The following is a 20544-nucleotide window of genomic DNA, read 5'->3' as shown; positions in this document are numbered from 1 at the left end:
TTTTTGTTAAATGTGAGCCAAAATCATCACAATTAAAAGAACCAAAGACTTAAACTACTTCAGTCTGTGTGCATTGAATTTATTTAATACACGAGTTTCACAATTTGAGTTGAATTACTGAAATAAATGAACTTTTCCACGACATTCTAATTTATTGAGATGCACCTGTATACTACATAGTCAAGTCATTCATGTATTTGTTCATTTAAGCTGTTGCGGGTTCCATTTTTGCCTCTTTCCATTATGTTACATATTACCCCAGCAATTTACACTATATAACTGCCATAAAAATATGAAAATTATAGTATGGGAATAAAATTCCCAAATGAAGTTAAAGCTTAAGTGTGCAGTTTCTGTGCCATTAGCGTCACCGAAAGAAATTGCAAAAATAAATATTTTTGTTAAACAGCTTTTTTGAACACTTCCCTTTGTCTTCTGTGGAGCAAAAAGAAAGTCCCACCCCAAACTCATGTGATTGGTCAAGCCATTGTTGTTGTGTCGGGCTGGACAGCTGCTCAAAACAGTAATTTTTATAGCACCAATGAGACACCGAGTTTACCATTTTTTTTAGAAAATCAATCTACAACTGATTTACTTAGAGTTGTGTCTGCATATTAAGTTGGGATAGGAGAAAGTGTTTTAACATCGAAAACGTTACACATTTCAGCATTAATCGGTTTGCACAATCCACTTTTCCTGAACGCAGGAATGTTCTGTTCTACGATTCATAACAGAAGACTGTTTTCGTTTTCTGGTCTCCAGTGTTTTCACTAGCTCACATCGGCATACGTTTTTAGTCCATAATGTGATGTATAGTATATTAAAGGGATAGTTCATCCAAGAATGAAAATTCTCTCATCATTTACTCACCCTCATGCCATCCCAGATGTGTAAGACTTTCGTTCATCTGCTGAACACAGAGATTGTTAGAGGAATATCTCAGCTCTGTTGGTCCATACAATGCAAGTGAATGGTGACCAGAACTCTGAAGGTCCAAAAAGCATGTAAGGCAGCATAAAAGTAATCCATACAACTCAAGAAGAAAGTCATACACATCTGGGATGCCATAAGGTTGAGTAAATTATAAGAGAATTTCCATTTTTGGGTGAATTATCCCTTTAAATTTGTAAAAAATAAAAAATATGACCCAATGAAAACATGTGGCTCCATAGTGCTGATACTTGTTTACAGTGTTGCAATGACTGTTTTTTGATGGCGCCTCATCAGAGTGGGTAGATGACATGAAGTGATGGCCAGAGGTTAGTTACGTTGCACAGTCCAACGACAATCAGAATCATAATGTCGCTGCCCAGTGGTTTGTCAGGGGAGAACTGGATATTTCTTGTGATTAAATCATATGTGCCCTTATTCACGCTAGCGCCATCTTTGATTTTTAATGGGGATGACAAGGAGGCTGTGCGGGATAGACGTACAGTCTCTTCAATGGGCTGTACTGCAGTTTAAAGTGTTTTTGGATCGTTCCGCAGACAAAACATTGATTAAATATCTGTCCAAGAACATTCAGAATACAAAGAACTCCAGACAACATGAGTTGTGGAAAATCAGATGTGATCAAGCAGCTTTATACCGTTCGTGCCATTGAAAATACTGTAAGTCTATCCCTCACAGGAAATCAAAGATGACGCTAGCGTGAATAAGGTCTACACCGCTTCAATGAGATGGGGCGATAGAGAGCTCAGCCTTCAGTCTCGAAGAACACAAAGCGGAAATTACGCATTTGACCAGCGGAAGCTTGTGTATTCAAGATGGCTCAGGACGGGATTGAGCAGGCAAGTTATGTTTTTGAGTAAAAAATTTTTTTTACATATTACCAGCAGAGTGAGATGTGTTAGTGCTGTAAGATGTATACACTGCATATATGCGACCTGCTTTAACTTTACTGTGGTAAAATAACTGACGGAATTTATGACTTTAAGACGCGTTCACTCCGAATGAAGCGGACTTTGCTGTCTCATTGTGTCACACTGACTGATCATGACATGGAAAATCTCTTCTCTCTGACCACAACATGAGAAATATCGGGCCATACCACTGGAAATCTCTCATCTATGACCATAACATGATAAAAGTCTTCTTTCTGACGATAAAATGAGAAATCTCTGATCATAACACCATGCAGATTTTAAGAAAGGTAGTTAAAGGAGCAATATGTAACATTGACATCAAGCGTTTAAAATGGGTACTGCAGTCCATATTCAAAATATTAGAGAGAGAGCTGTCTCCCCCGCCCCTTCCCAGACTCGAAGCTCACGCGGGTTGCCAGGTTGAGGACACGCAACAGGAACGAGAAAACTGACAATTGCAAGCGACGAGCCTTACTCTGTAAGTTGATCAGATAATGTATAAGTTTGCAATGTTTTATTGTTTGCAAATTATAAATCAGCTCATGTGGATTTTGTATAACTCTGTCAATGTTAGCTAGATGGCTGCAGCTCGCTGTGTTTGCCCGCAAACATGTTTCAAATCTGGCAACCCGGGGTGTCGAAATACTATTGGGAAATGGGCAGTGGGCGGGATCACACAGGCCAAAACACAAACAGAAATTCTGGCACAGAATGGACATTTCAAAGTAGAATATACTAGCTGTAGCATTGTTTTCGCAGAAGCCAGTATTTCAACTTAGCATGTTTCCTAAATCTCTAATAACACATTATGATAAATTTATGCTCTAGTACAGTAAATATATTACATATTGTTCCTTTAAGACTGATCATAATATGGACAATTAATTGCCTGTTATAACCTGTGAAATCGGTCACCTCTGAATTTATTATGTAAAAATATTTTTACAATGTATTATTACATAAGTTATTATTGACAACATGAGAAATCCCTCAACTAGAATAATAATCTGAGATCTCACTAATCAACACATGATAAATCACTCATCATCTCTGATCATAACATAAGGTATCTGATCATATTTGGATTATCAACAAGAAACATCATAACCTATTTCGAGCTCTCAATACTCCAACCATTCCTAATGATTATTAAACAGTTATATGTTTTAATTGTAGCTCGTCACAATCACTTCTTGCTGTGTGATTTATGTAACATGGCAAAAGCACTGATTTAACATTCAGTTCATAAGTACCACTGTGCTCTGCTGTTGTTTTTTTTTTTTTTTTTTTTTTCGTTTTTTTTTTTCTCCAGATGGATATTGAGGACAGTAAAGGAGGCTCTGGTCTTCGACAGTATTACCTGTCAAAAATCGAGGAGCTTCAGGTAAGAACAATCATAATATGTTCTGAATTGACTGCCGCACATATAAGCTTTACATTTGAAGTATGTGTATATCATGTCTGAAAGTGCTTGTCTCTTCACTCAGTTGACAGTAAATGATAAAAGCCAAAACCTCAGACGTCTGCAGGCTCAAAGGAATGAGTTAAATGCCAAGGGTAAAAAATCATCAACTTATTCAGTAATGTTTTTGGGTTGATGCGGGTTAATTTACTCTCTTGTGGTGTTCACATGTTGCATATGCTAAGTAAAGTGTATAAAATTGACACCTGAATGACATGTAATTGTTGCGTCTCTGGTTTTAGTGCGCCTTCTGCGTGAGGAACTGCAGTTACTGCAGGAGCAGGGATCATATGTAGGAGAGGTGGTGAGAGCCATGGACAAGAAGAAAGTGCTGGTCAAGGTTTGATAATCACTATTTCTTTTTAAAATGTGAGGGTGATCAATTCTGAGACTGTAATATAGTATTGTTATTGACCTGTATATTTTTGCGTTGTTTATAGGTGCATCCTGAAGGAAAATTTGTTGTGGATGTGGATAAGAACATTGATATTAATGATGTAAGTTGTTTGTTTTTAAATTTTGCTTTATTTACATATTAGATTCAAAAGTAATTACAATTTGAATATATTGCAGCCAGGGACATTTTGCTTGTACTGCAGTGTATTCACATTGTGGTATAAAAAAAATCCAATACCAAGCAGAAAACCATAGTCAAGTGAAGACAACTTTGTTAATTATAATTGGGAATTTCTAGCTTTGAAGTGGGGTCAGTCGATATTGGATTTTGCAGATACTAATAATTAAGGCATTGGAAAAAAGCCAATAACCTATTAATCAGCCAATAGTTTTTAAAACCAATATACAGTACTGTGCAAAAGTTTTAGGCACTTGTGAAAAATGTTGCATAGTGAAGATGTCTTCAAAAATAATGCCATAAATAGTTTTCATTTATCACTTAATGTCATACAAAGTCTAGTAAACATAAAAAAGATAAATCAATATTTGATGTCACCACCTTAGTCTATAAAACAGCACCAGTTCTCCTAGATACACCTGGACACAGTTTTTCTTGGTTGTTGGCAGATAGGATGTACCAAGCTTCTTGGAGAATTCGCCACAGTTCTTCTATCTATTTCGGCTGTCTCAATTGCTTCTGTCTCTTTATGCAATCTCAGACAGACATGATGTTCAGAGGGGGGCTTTGTGGGGGCCATGACATCTGTTGCAGGGTTCCCTGTTCTTCTATTCTAATCTTTTCTATTTTCAAAAATAATGTTTGGGAGTCTAACATTTATATTCCTATTGACACACTAAAGCTGAAGATATAAATAACCATCTTAAGACAAATGTTTTTGTGAAACACCTTAATGTGCCTAAGACTTTTGCACAATACTGTATATTTAATGTGTTGAATATTCTTAGTCCCACCTTATTGTGATGGGGTGGCCCACACAATAGAGGCTAACAGGAGTCCAAAATTGGGTTGGGTAATACAAATTTCACAATTGGATTCTGATTGACAAACTTTCGTTTACAATTCTGATTCAATATCGATTCATATGAGTATATTTCAGTTTTAATGTTCATTTCGCTTGTCTATGAGAGAAATTCTTTCCCAGCTAATTCTGTTAATTACACAGGGGACCGTCTAACAAGGTACATCATGAAAATATTAATTTTACTAATTCTATTTTATTAGTTTTTCATTTTGGCATTTAAAAAATTGAACAAATCCATGTATTCAAACAATAAATATTATATTTTATTTTAGAGGTCGACCGATAGTGGATTTTGCCAATACCAATAACTAAGGTAGTGGGAAATCCTGATAACTGATTAATCGGCTGACAGTTTTAAAAAATTGCTTTTTAGAATGTCAAAAAAATTGCTTATTCTTTCCTTACTATGATGGGCACAGACTAAGAGTCCTGAATAAATAAAATTCCAGATGCAGTTTATTGTTCAACCAAAATCCCAAAAATAACCTGAAAAATGAAGATTTGGTACATAACGCGGGACGTTAAGTATAAACAAGCCCGAAACACACCGGGCACTCGTATTGTGAAATTATTTTTGTAGATAACTATAGTTTCAAAAAGCAGCTATTGGCACCAATTAATCGGTAAAACTGATATATCGGTCTACTTCGATAATATTTCCAAAGAAAATTGTTACATATTGTTAAATTGCACAATTTGTCCTATTTTCAAGTACTTACATTGAGTTGTTGAACACGTGCTTAAACCGGTACTGTCTCCTTAAGAAAACCAGCATTTCTGTAAAGAGTGTCTGTAAATGACTGCATGTTAACGAGAGAGACTCAAACGGCTTTATCTCATCCCTGATATGCATGATTAGAATTAAATGTTTGTTTGTTTGTTTTATCAACAACTGACTGTAAAGAACAGAAAGGGTATTAAAATGAGACATTATTCAATGACAAATGGGTCGCGTGGATCTCATCTTTGGGCACACATTATACGGAACAACTTTTACTCTAAACATGCTGCAAAAATTTCTGTATTATGATATACATTAAGATTTTGGTCATACCGCGCACGTTTAATTGCAGCTTTAGAACTATTGAATTAATTTATGGGAATGGTGACCTAAATCCTCCTCCTGCCAGGTAACTCCAAATTGTCGTGTAGCACTTCGAAATGACAGTTACACGCTGCACAAGATCCTGCCAAACAAAGTGGATCCACTGGTCTCCCTGATGATGGTGGAGAAAGTGCCCGATTCCACGTATGAGATGATCGGAGGACTGGACAAACAGATCAAAGAGATCAAGGAAGTGATCGAGTTGCCAGTCAAACACCCGGAACTGTTCGAGGCTCTTGGAATTGCACAACCTAAGGTGAGTGATAGAACTGATTGTTTCTATTGCTGGCAGATGGCATAGCACTGCTTATCAGCTTAATCATGTCATATTATCAAACATTAAACCTCATCAATATTAGGTCTGTTGCCCAGCAGATCTGGTTCATATTGTAAAACTTGCGTGTTTGTTGGTATGCAGGGTGTGCTGCTGTATGGACCTCCTGGCACAGGAAAGACCTTGTTAGCTAGAGCCGTGGCCCACCATACCGACTGCACCTTCATCAGAGTGTCTGGATCAGAGCTGGTGCAAAAATTTATAGGGGAAGGTCTGTTCACTTTTACACATACAATAAACAGTTAAATGGATAGTTCACCCAAAAATAAAAATTCTGTCATCATTTATGCTGGTTATGTTTAGCTGAATGTTCATGCTGCTCTTTTCCAAACAATGAAAGTGAATGCCGACAGAGATTGTTTTGCTTCAAAAAGGACAAAAAACAAGCACCATAAAAGTAGCCTAAATAACTTGTGCTATATTCCAAGTCTTCTGAAGCCACATGATAGCTTTGTGCGAGGAACAGGCCAAAATGTAAGTTTTTATTTACTGATAGTTTTCCCTTCCACTGTAGCTCTCAAATCTCATTCATGTTTGTTTATATTCAAATATGGAGTGTGAAGATGCTTTGTGCCCAGGGTTTGAAATCAACACCTGACAAATGTGGGTATTTCATGTGCAAGAACTGAATTCTGTAGGAAACACTGGTGTTTACTGTATGTGTATAGACACGATATGTATTTGGGTGAACTGTCCCAAAATTTTGCCCATTTCAGCTTTGTTTTTGTTAATGTAAAATCAATATAATTTCACAATCAGCATTTTGACTCAACATGTTCATGTTTGTTAATTCCAGGAGCTCGTATGGTGCGTGAACTGTTCGTCATGGCCAGAGAACACGCCCCTTCTATCATCTTCATGGATGAGATTGACTCTATCGGTTCTTCTCGGCTGGAGGGAGGATCAGGAGGAGACAGTGAGGTGCAGAGGACTATGCTGGAGCTTCTCAACCAGCTGGACGGATTCGAGGCAACCAAGAACATCAAGGTGAGCAAACACCTGTCATCTGTGTGCTGTCAACTTCACAGATTGTAAAAGACAGAGAGATTATGCCATGCTTGTGGGCTTTCAAAGAAATGATTTTATGATTTTTCGAAATTAACTTTTTTTTTCTGCAGGTTATCATGGCAACAAACCGAATTGACATTCTGGACTCTGCCCTTCTTCGACCTGGCCGCATTGACAGGAAGATTGAATTTCCTCCTCCTAATGAAGAGGTCAGTCCCTTATCAGATTATGTGAAATGCATCATACAAATGTAGCTCTGTACTGACGCCTTCGCTTTCAAAGCATCCAGTTGTTCTGGTAATTCTTCAAGCAAAATGACCAGTAAGAAACTAAAGAACAAAGAAACAAATTACAAGCAATTAGAGGTCGCCCGTTAGTGGATTTTACCGATAACTAAGTTGGGCAGTTCCTGCCGATAACCGATTAATCAACCGATAGTTTTTAAAATTTATACTGAATGAAGAAATAACACTCAAAGTAAAATAGTGCTGAACTTTATTACAAAAATAAACAGTATTGACAGAACCATGTAAATGTATTGTACTTTTTTAAAATGAAATAAATATTAACTTGTTTATTCGCGAAGGCCGTGGACAGCCATGTGTTTTCAATTGTTTACATTCAGCACATGTGTACAGTATCGCTGTATGAAGTAACCTGGTCAACCAATACACAATTTAAAAGATCTAAGGCTGTAGATCCCTTCCAGTGAAAGCATTGATCAATCTAAATGACTTTCAGCCGATGATTTCTTATTTTGTGTAAAGAGTGCACAATAGACAACACAACAACAAGGCAGGAAGTCCTTACCTTGTTTGTGTTATGGCAGTGTAGAGTTTGATCTGTTGATCTGAGTTTGAGCCATCCGTCTGTTTTGACTGCAGTAGTCCATTACACGATATCTATAGTAAATCTTTGCCCAAAAACACACAAACTTGTATAAAAATCCATAGAACTTCCATTGTTTACATCATGAAATCCGGTAAACACGATGATGTCATCCTTTTTATTTGGCAAACTATGCACATCTAATGTGCCCTTCGAAAAAAACAAACCGTATAAATGAGTGTCTGGAACAGAATTACCGCAGCCCTGATGTTTTCTGAATAAAACTGACTTCATAGTTTTAGAAAATAGCGCATGAGAACAGCCGTTTCTGATGATGTCGGTTCATGCATAGGCAAATTTGTTCGGTTAAAATAATCTACCAATAGCACTCTAGAGGGTTGTAATTTATGAGGACGTGAGGACCGATGAAATTACGAATACGGCAATATGTGGGTGTTGATAGTTCGCATAAATTATCGTGTCATTTCATAAGTGAGGGCACTTATCATTGGAAGATTCAAACGCGTGTGCTCGCTTTGAACAATGATATGACACTTGCAGTCTCCTGACAATGCTGGCCTTTTCAGAAAGGCACCCAGACAAGCACTTAGATAAAGGCTTACAGTAAGCTAATTTCTGCTAGTATCACCTTCAAATTTGAAAAGACTTAGTAAGACTTAGGGCTTTAGCCTGTTGTGTGTTTAGTTGCCTATACCACATAATAATCATAATCCTTTTTTGTGTGTGTGTGTGTGTGTGTGTTTGCACTTCTTTATCTCTGTGTTAGTAACAGATTGAGTAATTTTGAAGATTTCATAGTAAAATCTCAAGTGTTATTTTTCTAACGATACTTGATTAAGCGTGTTGTCAGAGGGACTCATGAGCAGTAAACCTATTATTTTGGGTATGTCATTTACCCCGTTCCTCACCAAAGTGGGGGTGCTAGGAAAGAGGTTAATATAGATTAACTAGTATTCGAGTTTTAAAGACAGCTTATTTTTATATTGATGTTGTTTCCTTAGTCCACAAGAGGGCGCAATAAATACATAAACCATTCAGCACCGTTATATTATTGCATAGAACATTTCTATCCTGGCTGTTAAAAAAGAGCAAGTAATGTGCATTAAATAAATAAAAAGTTTTAGTTGGTCCATATTCTCAAATGTCAAGTCAAAAGTAAAATGAGGGTGGAAAACACTTCAATAGACAGTTCACATGGTGGTTACACTTGCACTGATTCCTATTAGTCCAGACTCCAGCTTCATAATAACAGCGAAATACCACATTGTATTTTATTCAGTACAGTTGTATGTAGAGTAGCAATATTCACAGATAGCAGTGGTATTCGGCTGAACTCGGTGGTGAAGCAGCTCAAGACTATGAGCCCAGTCCTGGGGCTGTTCAAACAGACGAAACACAACAGACTGGAACTGAACGTGGGAATCTCGAGACCCACATTTCCAAGTTGAACATCTTTGTTTCCCTTTGTTTTTGTTTATTCGGCGTCTCGTGCAGGAGCGCTGTTTTTTTTGTTTGTTTTTTTTTTAAGATGTGTCTAATTAAAAAGAACTAAAAGCATCTTGAGACACCTGCTTTCTGTTAAACTGTATTTGTTGCGCTGTGTCTAGCCTTTTTTAGCACAAGAATATGATCGAACTGAAGTCATCATATTACAGTGAGGATACATTTTTTTTAAATGAAATCAGGTGCGTTTCTGATTTATACAGTACGTTTCTCTCAGCTGCATGAAGATATTAATTTGCTTTCTCACGTCACTAGCTTTAAATATGCAACTTAGCTGGCTAATGAATGCATAAACGTGACCAGCTGGATATAAACGAATGCTAATAGATGGTAACAATTGTGACATTTAAACATTTGGGTAGGACTTGTGTGTATTTTTGTCACATTGTTCTAACCGCTTGAAGTTCGCTTTAATGTTAGCGTCCTCTCAGCTTTGTCGGCAAACATACTGCTGTTCTCTACTAATGCAGCATCTAGTCATCAAATTAATAACTTTATAATGATATGACAGCATGTACTGTATACATACCTTTTTGTTGTTGATGTTTTAAATCTGCATCTGAAGTGTTCCGCTCCATGCAGAGTGTAGTCTCGGGTGTCAAAAACACAACAAGGCATCAGTGAAGTGCCGCTTTCATACTGTATAACTGTATAACGACAGCGGACCCTTCAAAGCCACTCCAGCAGCGGGGAAAAACTATTGGTGTGGATTTTTGCAGATAACCGCTAGATCCAGAAATCTGTTATCAGTGCTGATTAATCAGCAAAGCCTATATATAGGTCGACTTCTACAAGCAATAGAACAAGTAAAAACAATAGTACAAAGCTGCAAATGAAGCAAGTAGTTATTGAAGGTTCTTAAGGTATTTAGCAGCAGTATCAAGTATTCAAGTAAAATTTCAGAAACTAAAACAAAAAAATCCTTTCCTATTACTGGGGCTGAAACGATTGGTTGACTTTATCGACAGCGTCGACAATAAAAAATTGCCAACAACATTTTTCATTGTCGAATAGACGTTTGATCTCATTTAACATAACATGAGATCACATTAAACTCTAATAATGGTGCGCGAGAGCTTGCACCTGATTGAGGAGAGGAAGAAAACACAGCTCACATTCCACATCTTTAAAGGAAACACCCTGGCGTTATACAGTTGCAATCGAAATTATTCAATCCCCCCAAGACAGTAAGGATTTACAAAGGTAAGCTTTTCTGATGACCCAGAATGTTTAAACTTTACATCTATATCAGTTGAGTGACACATTCAAAGTCATAGTGTGAATATATAACCTAATATTTCTAAATAGCAGGATTTTTAAAAAATACAGCCATGTCATAATTATTCAACCCCTATAGCATGCAGCTGTTTCTTAAATATGTAAAGCTACACAAGTAATTGTTTTAAAACAAAATTAAGTCATCAATCTGCAATGGCACTTACATTTTAAAACTTAAATAAGTTTAGCGTTGTAAGCAAACATGTATTTCTATGCAGAAAATGCAATTAAAAATAAGCTGTCTCAAAAGTTAATAGAGGAGATTATTTCATTACACAAGAAAGGTCATGGCTAAAAGTATTTCCAAGGCACTTCAATTTCCAATAGACAAAGTTGGCAGCACCGTTCATACATTCTTTAAATATGGTACAACAGCAACCTTCTTGGGATGTAGAAGAAAGCAAAACTTCACCAAGGGAAATGTTGACTTGAATATTCAAGAAGTAATAGGAAAGAAGTAGGAAAGACCTGTGGAGTCCTGGAAGAAGGATTTATAGACGTATGACACTAAACTGAAAATGAGTTTTAGACCCATGGGTCAGCAGTACGTCTTAAGTAAGATGACAAGGTGATGACAAGAACGACACCGTCCCCACAGTCAAGCATGGAGGTGGGTCAGTCCTGTTACGGGGGTGTTTTGCGGCTCCAGTAAACGGCTATCCTGACTATGTGACTGACACCATGGATTCTTTCAGGTATCAGGCCATTTTGGCATGAAAAATGTGATGTCTTCAGTGTGTAATTTGAAGCTCGGTGATCACTGGACTTTCCAGCAAGACAATAACACCAAGGATACATCCAAGTTGTCCAAAATCTGGTTCAGGGATAGGTTGTGGAATGTCCTTAAATGGCCCTTTCAGTCCACCATTAAAATCCCATTGCAAACCTTTGTTGGGATTTCAAGGAAGCAGTGGCAGCACAGAAACCAAAGAATGTCAATGAGCTGGAAGCTTTTGCTCATGAGAAATGTGTAAAAATTCTAATAGAGAGGTGTCCAAAGCCTGAGAACACTTACCTGAAACATTTATTTGCTGTTATTAAGGATAAAGGATGCTCCACAAATGATTGACTTTGTGGGTTGAATATTTTTGACATGACATTTGTGGAGAGAATTAGTTCTTTTTTAAATTTTTTAATTTGTTTATTTTATTTGGGTAAACTGAACTCTTTGTTCTCAAAATCACTCAAATGTGTATTTCTGGTCAGGGGGGTTGAATAATTTTGGTTGCAACTGTATCATTAATGCATCCTTTATTAAAGTTCAAATAATAAGGAAGCAGGTCACGTAAATAAGTACAGACTCCAAAACTGGCATTTCTCTGTGCGGTCAGCACCTCTTCTATGAGTCGCATGAAGTGACCCGATCTAAGGGGGAGAGATTGAAGCTACAGCCGGCTGATGCACACTCTGAAGCAGGGATGCTTGTCCCTCACACGCACGGCTCACGACGTAGTGAATCAATACATATGTGTTGCGGTGTGTATCTTATAGTGAAGAAAATCGCCCATAAGCAGCTCTTTTAAGAAGAGAGAGTTTGTTTTTTGTGAGTTAAAGATGGATCAATGTGAATAAAAGAGAGGATAGTCTTCACCCCATTATACACTGCAACAAGATATATTTTTGATTTGTTTTTGTTTTGGCTTGTTTTCCAATATAAATATCTAAAACTCCTTTAAAACAACATCCGTTTACTTTAGGAGCTATACTGCAGAGGAAATATTTGTGGTGTGAGAATGCTGAATATAATTTTAAAGATTTTAAAATATCAAACAATCCATAAAACAAGATGCATTTAAGTCTAAATATCTTATCAAAATAATCGTTAGTTGCAGCCCTATTACTATAATTTTCATAATAGGCGCACATTATTTTTTCTGTGTAACCGAGTTGGTATTAATGATTCTGTAAAAAGACTGGTTAAGATGCCTTTATTATTCTTTTTTTATCAACTTTACATAGCAGTACCAGTACTTTTGACACTCCTTCTTTTTACAGTATTTTTGGGTCTTGAGTATTGAATAGCATAATTGCTGCCAGTAACCTCATAATGGTGTTGTATTCTGCAGGCCCGTTTGGACATTCTAAAGATTCATTCCCGCAAAATGAACCTGACGCGCGGCATTAATCTGCGTAAGATCGCTGAGCTGATGCCTGGAGCGTCTGGTGCAGAGGTCAAGGTGAGGTCACTGGCTGCACTTGCATCACTCTGTGATGATTAAGTGTTGCACTCGCAAATGTTCAATCCTCAATGTGCACTTTTTCTGGTACAGAGCATAAAGCAGCAGGTTTGGCGTTATTGTAAGCTGTGTTTTTATCTGTGCTTGTCCGGCAGGGTGTGTGCACAGAGGCAGGGATGTACGCCCTGCGAGAGAGGAGAGTCCACGTTACCCAAGAAGATTTTGAGATGGCAGTTGCAAAGGTATTAAAAACATATTTTGCTGTTTGGATTTTGCTCTTTTTAAAAAACAAATTTACTACCAGTTGATAGAACCCTAATGTTGAAAAACGTTTGTATTCACAGGTGATGCAGAAAGACAGTGAGAAAAACATGTCCATTAAGAAACTCTGGAAGTAGACGTTAGATTCTGTATTTTCTCTTTTATTTTATTTTTTATGTTATTTTTTTGGTCTTTAAGTTGCTTTATTGTTATCACCCAAATGTATTCAAAATAAATTGCTTCCCACTTGATTTATATGGGGGGGTTTTTTCTTCATTTTTTTTTTTTGTTTTTTGTTTTTTTGTTTTTTTTCATTAAAAGAAATCATTGAGGAAAAGTGTGATCTTTATTTACTTTTTGGCTTCTGTAAATGTCTTTATGGTGTGAATTATGTTTCTTTTCTGTGTAAAGTTATGGACAATTTTACAACTTTGTTGCTATGACAACATAATGCTGTAAACTCTAAAATGACCATAAGAACGATGATTTAAACAACTTTACAGCTCAAATAATACATGAGTTTTAACAGAAGAATGAATGCTAGTGCTTTTATAAAGTTATAATCGGAGGCTGCAGGCTCACCAAAACGGGACAGTTCAAGACTGGTAAAACATCGCCTGGTATGATGAATCTGGATTTCTGCTGAGGTGCACAGATGGTAGCCCCAATGTAGCCTCAGCTCAAATGATGCCACGGTCGAAATCACTGAGATCACATTTTTCCCCATTCTGATGGTTTGATGTGAATATTAACTGAAGCTCCTGACCCATATCTGCATGATTTTAGGCACTGCACTGCTGCCACACGATTGGCTGATTAGATCATTGCATGAATAAGTAGATGTACAGGTGTACCTAATAAAGTGGTCACTGCGTAGATATGTTTTTGAGATATTTCTGTTGACCCTTCTGAAAGCATTGACAGTTCACAGAACATCATGAGCAAAAACTAGAATCTTCATAAAGAGGGCAAGTAAAAAGCAAATTCCTGAAACATATGTTATTATAGGAGCATCAGTCACAAGTTTCCCGGGATCTGCAGTTGACTGTATTATATCAGTTTATGTTTGTATTTGTTGAGATTGCACTTTTTAATTTTTTCCCACTCTTTTTTTCCAGACTCTTTAATTGTACATTTTTTTACTATACAGAAGTTCAACTTTCACCTTTCCATTTTTGTGCAAATCATTCATGCCAGATATATTGTTGCTTTTGATACTGAATAGGAAATAATTTTGCTAATCTTTAGAGCAAATCAGACAACAAGCATTATGTGTTGAGCGTATAATGTCAACCGATTAATATTCATTTCTGTTAATCAAAAAACTTCAGGTCCACATAAAGACTTGAGTAATCTTTAGAAACATGTTTCAAGTCAAATTTTAAATGGCTGTCTACACTTTCCATGAAGTTTTTATCAGTACATATCTTTTGGTACAGTGGTGCTAAGAAAAGTAATGGTAATGTTATAGGAAAATTACTGGTTCTATTGACAGCATCTGCAACCTGTTATCGATTACCACTGAACATAACTTTTAATCATCCCTCTATTAAAAACAAACAAAAGAACATGTTGACACATAAATGCAGTGGAAATCTATAGAGCAACTCTTGTATGGTTGGACTTACACTGTAAGTGCATAACTGTCAATGATTTTTGTTATTTCTGAATCATGTCACAGAATAATGCATTGAAGTAAACTTCATCTTGACCTAGTCTAGAACTTTATCTGATCAAAGACGATTGGTTTTAACTAGATTCCATGATTATGAATCTATACTGCTGAGTAAGCATTAGGGTGATACAGGTAAACTGTTTTACACTGTTTTTTCCCTCTAGTGGAGTGGAGATCTTTAGTTATTTTAAACTGTATTGTGTTATTAGTGGTTAAGCCATTACATTTGGAATCATACACTGGGGGAAAAATGATTTTGTGTTGAAGTAAATATAGCAGAAGAAATTAAGTACTTTCTACATTTAATATGATAAAGCAAGAACTTGAAAATATGAAGTAAATTCTACATTTGTACTCAATTCAAACATGTAAAAATAAATGCTCAAGCTTATAAATAAATATTATTTATGATTGTTATCTTTACAATAGCCTACATCATAATGTATCAATCCTAAAATACAAAACTATGTCATATTTATTTGCTAATTTGAGTCAATTTCACTGGTAAATAAAATAAGTACATTTTACTTAACTTTTCAGGCTTGAATAATTAATGAGCTTGCATGGTTTCACTGTTCACAAGTTGATTTACATTGTTTATATTGTTAATTTGTTTTTTGTTACGTTTAGTAACTTCTTGTTTTGTGAAGTCTTAAGTTCATTGTCTACTCAAAATTACCAATTAATGGGGGAAAAAAATGTATCTGTTGATTGTTACTGTCATTGTGTTTTATGCACCAAGTGTTCAGGTCTTCATGCACAGCTCTGGAACTGGTTTCTATTGCTATAAGATTCCCTGTTGAAGGTTTCCATGTGTCATATGGTACATGTTAAAAAAAATCCTTGAAATGCCAGTACACTTTTAAAAGCCTACCTCAATTTAATGCTACATTGCTTAAGTAAAATGTACAAACCAAGAGTGAGTAAAATTTTGAAACAGAGACCTGCAAAGTAAAATTTCTTGAGAATTTCTAATTAAAGCCACCAAGAATAGTATGTAGCCTTCACATAAAATGACATTACATATTTTCAGAAAATTTCCCAATTTACCTGTATTCACCTTATGCATGATCTAGTTCAAGGCTTGGTTTAGTCTATTCTGTCTGGGACATTGTTATGGGAATATTGCACTTGCTAGTTTGCATATCAAAGGGTCATAGGATTATATAACTGTGGGAGGAGACTGAATCTGTCCACTGAATCAATCTACTCTACTGACTTACCTTGAAGAAACTGACTGTGTTAACACACCCAACCTTAAATGACTCTTACCAGAAAGCCATTCATAAGTGTCCTGCTCAAAGTCCCTCAAAAGACGTCAGACAGAGGTTTCCATAACTGTTATAATACATGTACAGTCTCGTTGACTTTGAGTTCCACATTCTTCAACTTGGAGTCAGATGACATTAGAGAACTGTGAGTGCGATATTTCTAATTTAAACACAATTTAGGATGTTTTTTTGTTTTTTAAAAATAGATTTTGACTGTTTGTAATTGTGACAGCAGAAGTAATAAACTTGCTTTATTTTATTTAGAGCATATATTACTATTTATTCAAAGAAATCAACTCATGGGTCAATGACAAATAAGGATGTGAAAAATGATAAAAGGTGAAATCTCAGGATAGCAGTCTATTCTTTGAATGCATGTTTTTGAACTACTACTATTACCAAATTACTATTAGCCTACCATTTTCAACATGTTTTGATTTACAGTAATAACTTTTAAGTGGTTTAATCTCAAAGTAAAAAAGTTTTCCTTGTTATATATTAATAATAATAATATTTTCCGTAATTATTCATAATCATTATTTTCAAAATAATGTAAAAAAATAAAATAAAAACGTTTTTTGTTTTTGTAAATATTATGATTATTTAGAATTATTAATACAATTTATCAATTCTTGAAATTTTACCCCTACCTGTCCTGAATTAACATTGGCATATCATAAAAAGATCAAATTATTTTGATTAGACTTTTATTAGCTAATATTAATAATGTTTTAAAACTGCGTAATTTTCAAGAAGTAATATTAAAGGTTTATGCAAAACTACTTTTTTCAAATGTAGCCGTTTAATGAGCCTTTTTTTTTTTTTTTTTTACATCAAGATGGCTACACCACTTTTACAAATTTGTTTACTTTAAGCTCACAAAAAAATATCAAAGTGAATTATAATTAAAAAATTAAAAATAATGCCAATCACAGAAGAGATGTATTTAAAGGACTATTACGCCCAAAATAACAATTCTGTCATCATTTACTCTCATGTTTCTTCCATAGAACAGAAAAACGTTAGACAAATTGACAGACACCATTCACTTACACTATATGGAAAAAATATGCAATGAAAGTGAATGATGACTGAGACTAACATTCTGTCAAACATTTAATTTTGTGTTTGGAAAATAAGGGCAAGTAAATGATTTTAATTTTGGGGTGAACTAACCCTATGAGTGATAGTCTGTATGAATTGCATTTTGAATGTATTTTTAAATGTACGTATATACATATTGTATATATATATATATATATACACAGTACTGTGCAAAATTCTTAGGCACATAAGATGTTACACAAGAGCATTTGTCTTAAGATGGTTATTTATATCTTCAGCTTTAGTGTGTCAATAGGAAATATAAATGTTAGAATCCCAAACATTACTTTTGCAAATAGAAATGATTAGAACAGAAGAACAGGGAGCCCTGCAACAGATGTCATGGCCCCCAAAAAGCCCCCACTGAACACTGAGTTAGTCTGAGATTACATAAAGAGACAGAAGCAATTGAGACAGAAATAGACTGAAGAACTGTGGCGAATTCTCCAAGAAGCTTGGAACATCCTATCTGCCAACAACCAAGAAAAACTGTGTCCAGGTGTACCTAGGAGAATTGGTGCTGTTTTATAGACAAAGGTGGTCACACCAAATATTGATTTAGCTTTTTTATGTTTACTGGACTTTGTATGACATTAAGTGATAAATGAAAACTGTTTATGTCATTATTTTTGAAGACATCCTCACTATACAACATTTTTTCCCAAGTGCCTAAAACTTTTGTACAGTACTGTATATATATATATATATATATATATATATATATATATATATACACACACACACACACACACACACACACACACACACACATACTGCTGGCCAGAAGTTTGGAATAATGTACAGATTTTGCTCTTATGGAAAGAAATTGGTACTTTTATTCACCAACGTGACATTCAACTGATCACAATGTATAGTCAGAACATTAATAATGTGAAAAATTACTATTACAATTTGAAAAAAATGTTTTCAGAACTTCTTGAACTACTTCAAAGAGTTCTCATCAAAAAATCCTCCACGTGCAGCAATGACAGCTTTGCAGATCCTTGGCATTCTAGCTGTCAGTTTGTCCAGATACTCAGGTGACATTTCACCCCACACTTCCTGTAGCACTTGCCATAGATGTGACTGTCTTGTCGGGCACTTCTCACACACCTTACAGTCTAGCTGATCCCACAAAAGCTCAATGGGGTTAAGATCCATAACACTCTTTTCCAATTATCTGTTGTCCAATGTCTGTGTTTCTTTGCCCACTCTAATCTTTTCTTTTTGTTTTTCTGTTTCAAAAGTGGCTTTTTCTTTGCAATTCTGCCCATAAGGCCTGCACCCCTGAGTCTTCTCTTTACTGTTGTACATGAAACTGGTGTTGAGCGGGTAGAATTCAATGAAGCTGTCAGCTAAGGACATGTGAGGTGTCTGTTTCTCAAACTAGAGACTCTGATGTACTTATCCTCTTGTTTAGTTGTACATCTGGCCTTCCACATCTCTTTCTGTCCTTGTTAGAGCCAGTTGTTCTTTGTCTTTGAAGACTGTTGTGTAAACCTTTGTATGAAATCATCAGTTTTTTGGCATTTTCAAGCATTGTATAGCCTTCATTCCTCAAAACAATGATTGACTGATGAGTTTCTAGAGAAAGCTGTTTCTTTTTTGCCATTTTTGACCTAATATTGACCTTAAGACATGCCAGTCAATTGCATACTGTGGCAACTCAAAAACAAACACAAAGACAATGTTAAGTTTCATTTAATGAACCAAATAGCTTTCAGCTGTGTTTGATATAATGGAAAGTGATTTTCTAGAACCAAATGATCAATTTAGCATGATTACTCAAGGATAAGGTGTTGGAGTGATGGCTGCTGGAAATGGGGCCTGTCTAGATTTGATCAAAAATGACTTTTTTCAAATAGTGATGGTGCTGTTTTTTTAGATCAGTAATGTCCTGACTATACTTTGTGATCAGTTGAATGCCACTTTGCTGAATTAAAGTACCAATTTCCTTCCGAAACAGCAAAATCTGTACATTATTCCAAACTTTTGGCTGCCAGTGTATATATATAAATATATATATATATTTATATATATATATATATATCGGGATACCAAATATGAGGTCTTTGACACAAATTATCTATGGTAACTTGTCTGGTCTGATCCATTGTAAATTAAATGTTTTTATTTGTTTCCTCTGCAGACATTAGAGGTAGCTTTGATGGCTGATTATACTTATTACTACCTCCAGTAAGAATGACACTGTTGTACAATTCACCCATAGCAATTATATCACACACTTTATAAGAATAATATGGTGGCCGTAAATTAAACAAAATGAGACACTAAATGATGTTTCTCTCATGATGTGTAGGACCTTTCTATCTCCGCTCTTGGTTTTGACAGTGAGCCTGTGTGTATTGAGGTACTGCTGTAGATTCTGCAGGACAGACCGTATAGAGGTGGACCTTGACACAGATCTGGACCTATCAAACAGTGATCGTGTCTTTGTTATTCCCATTCCTGAGAGAGCCATGAGGGATGAGAGAGACGAGTCAGATTCAGACGAAGACTCTGACTACAGACCACCACCATATGAACTAGTGTGCCAACCACCATCATATGCAGAGGTACTATCTATCTATCCATCCATCCATCCATCCATTTCACCTAGATGTGTAAAAATTGGGTTCATTGAGCAAACTATCTAAATCTAAATCAACAACAAAAAATAAATAAATCATGTTTTCCTTTACAGTCCAGCTTGAAATTAAATATTTCCAATGGTCAAGATACACCACACTCAGAGATGGAGACTTCCCATGAGTCGCCACCTCCACCATACGCTCCACCTTTATTTATGACGTCACAGAGCGATCAACAATAGTATGAGTCATGACACAGCTGGACATACTTCTGTACCTTTTGTTTTTTTAATAACTAGGCCTAAAACATTTATCTGTTTACATTGTTGCATCTGTAATCAGGGCTGGGGTATCTTAAAAGAACACAGCTTATTTTTTTTACATGTAAGTATTCAAACATTCATCAGGGTTTATTAGACATAAATACTGCCATTATTTATCACTCTATAATAGATTCACATCAGGAATATATCATAAATTCTTTAATGTTTTGTTTAAAAAGTGTACTTGTGTTATGTTGTGCGAAAACCTACTGGTGTAGATGCAGCATCACATAAAAGCAAAAGTTCTCAGTCACCGATGCGATTAAAAATGCACTATTTGCATCAGAAATGTTGTATTT

General features: G+C 35.7%; 1 protein-coding gene across 2 annotated transcripts; it reads left to right on the top strand.

Moving 5' to 3' along the window:
• The first annotated feature begins 1705 nt into the window (after positions 1–1705).
• On the top strand, positions 1706–15488 carry psmc5 (proteasome 26S subunit, ATPase 5). 2 transcript variants are annotated; one of them, XM_051674523.1, is made up of 12 exons: positions 1706–1790; positions 3178–3249; positions 3353–3422; positions 3570–3667; positions 3768–3824; positions 5897–6127; positions 6290–6416; positions 7002–7192; positions 7324–7422; positions 12910–13020; positions 13176–13262; positions 13365–15488. In XM_051674523.1, the coding sequence occupies exons 1-12, from the start codon at positions 1767–1769 to the stop codon at positions 13416–13418; spliced, it is 1221 nt and encodes a 406-aa protein (XP_051530483.1). In that variant the 5' UTR covers positions 1706–1766; the 3' UTR covers positions 13419–15488. The 2 variants fall into 2 exon arrangements, with proteins under 2 accessions (XP_051530483.1, XP_051530484.1); XM_051674524.1 differs by lacking the exon at positions 1706–1790 and adding an exon at positions 1841–2343.
• Positions 15489–20544: the final 5056 nt, after the last annotated feature.

Source organism: Myxocyprinus asiaticus, chromosome 36 (genome assembly GCF_019703515.2).
Source record: "Myxocyprinus asiaticus isolate MX2 ecotype Aquarium Trade chromosome 36, UBuf_Myxa_2, whole genome shotgun sequence".
Lineage (NCBI taxonomy): Eukaryota > Metazoa > Chordata > Actinopteri > Cypriniformes > Catostomidae > Myxocyprinus > Myxocyprinus asiaticus.
Note: the sequence above shows the minus strand (reverse complement) of the source record. Positions and strands in the feature narration are given on the sequence as shown.

Bases quoted from the DNA above. Each gene is read 5' to 3' on its own strand.
- psmc5 (XM_051674523.1), top strand. From the start codon at position 1,767: ATGGCTCAGGACGGGATTGAGCAG. The intron at 7,423-12,909 runs GTCAGTCCCTTA...TGTATTCTGCAG, and splicing joins TTCCTCCTCCTAATGAAGAG to GCCCGTTTGGACATTCTAAA. The intron at 13,263-13,364 runs GTATTAAAAACA...TTGTATTCACAG, and splicing joins TTGAGATGGCAGTTGCAAAG to GTGATGCAGAAAGACAGTGA.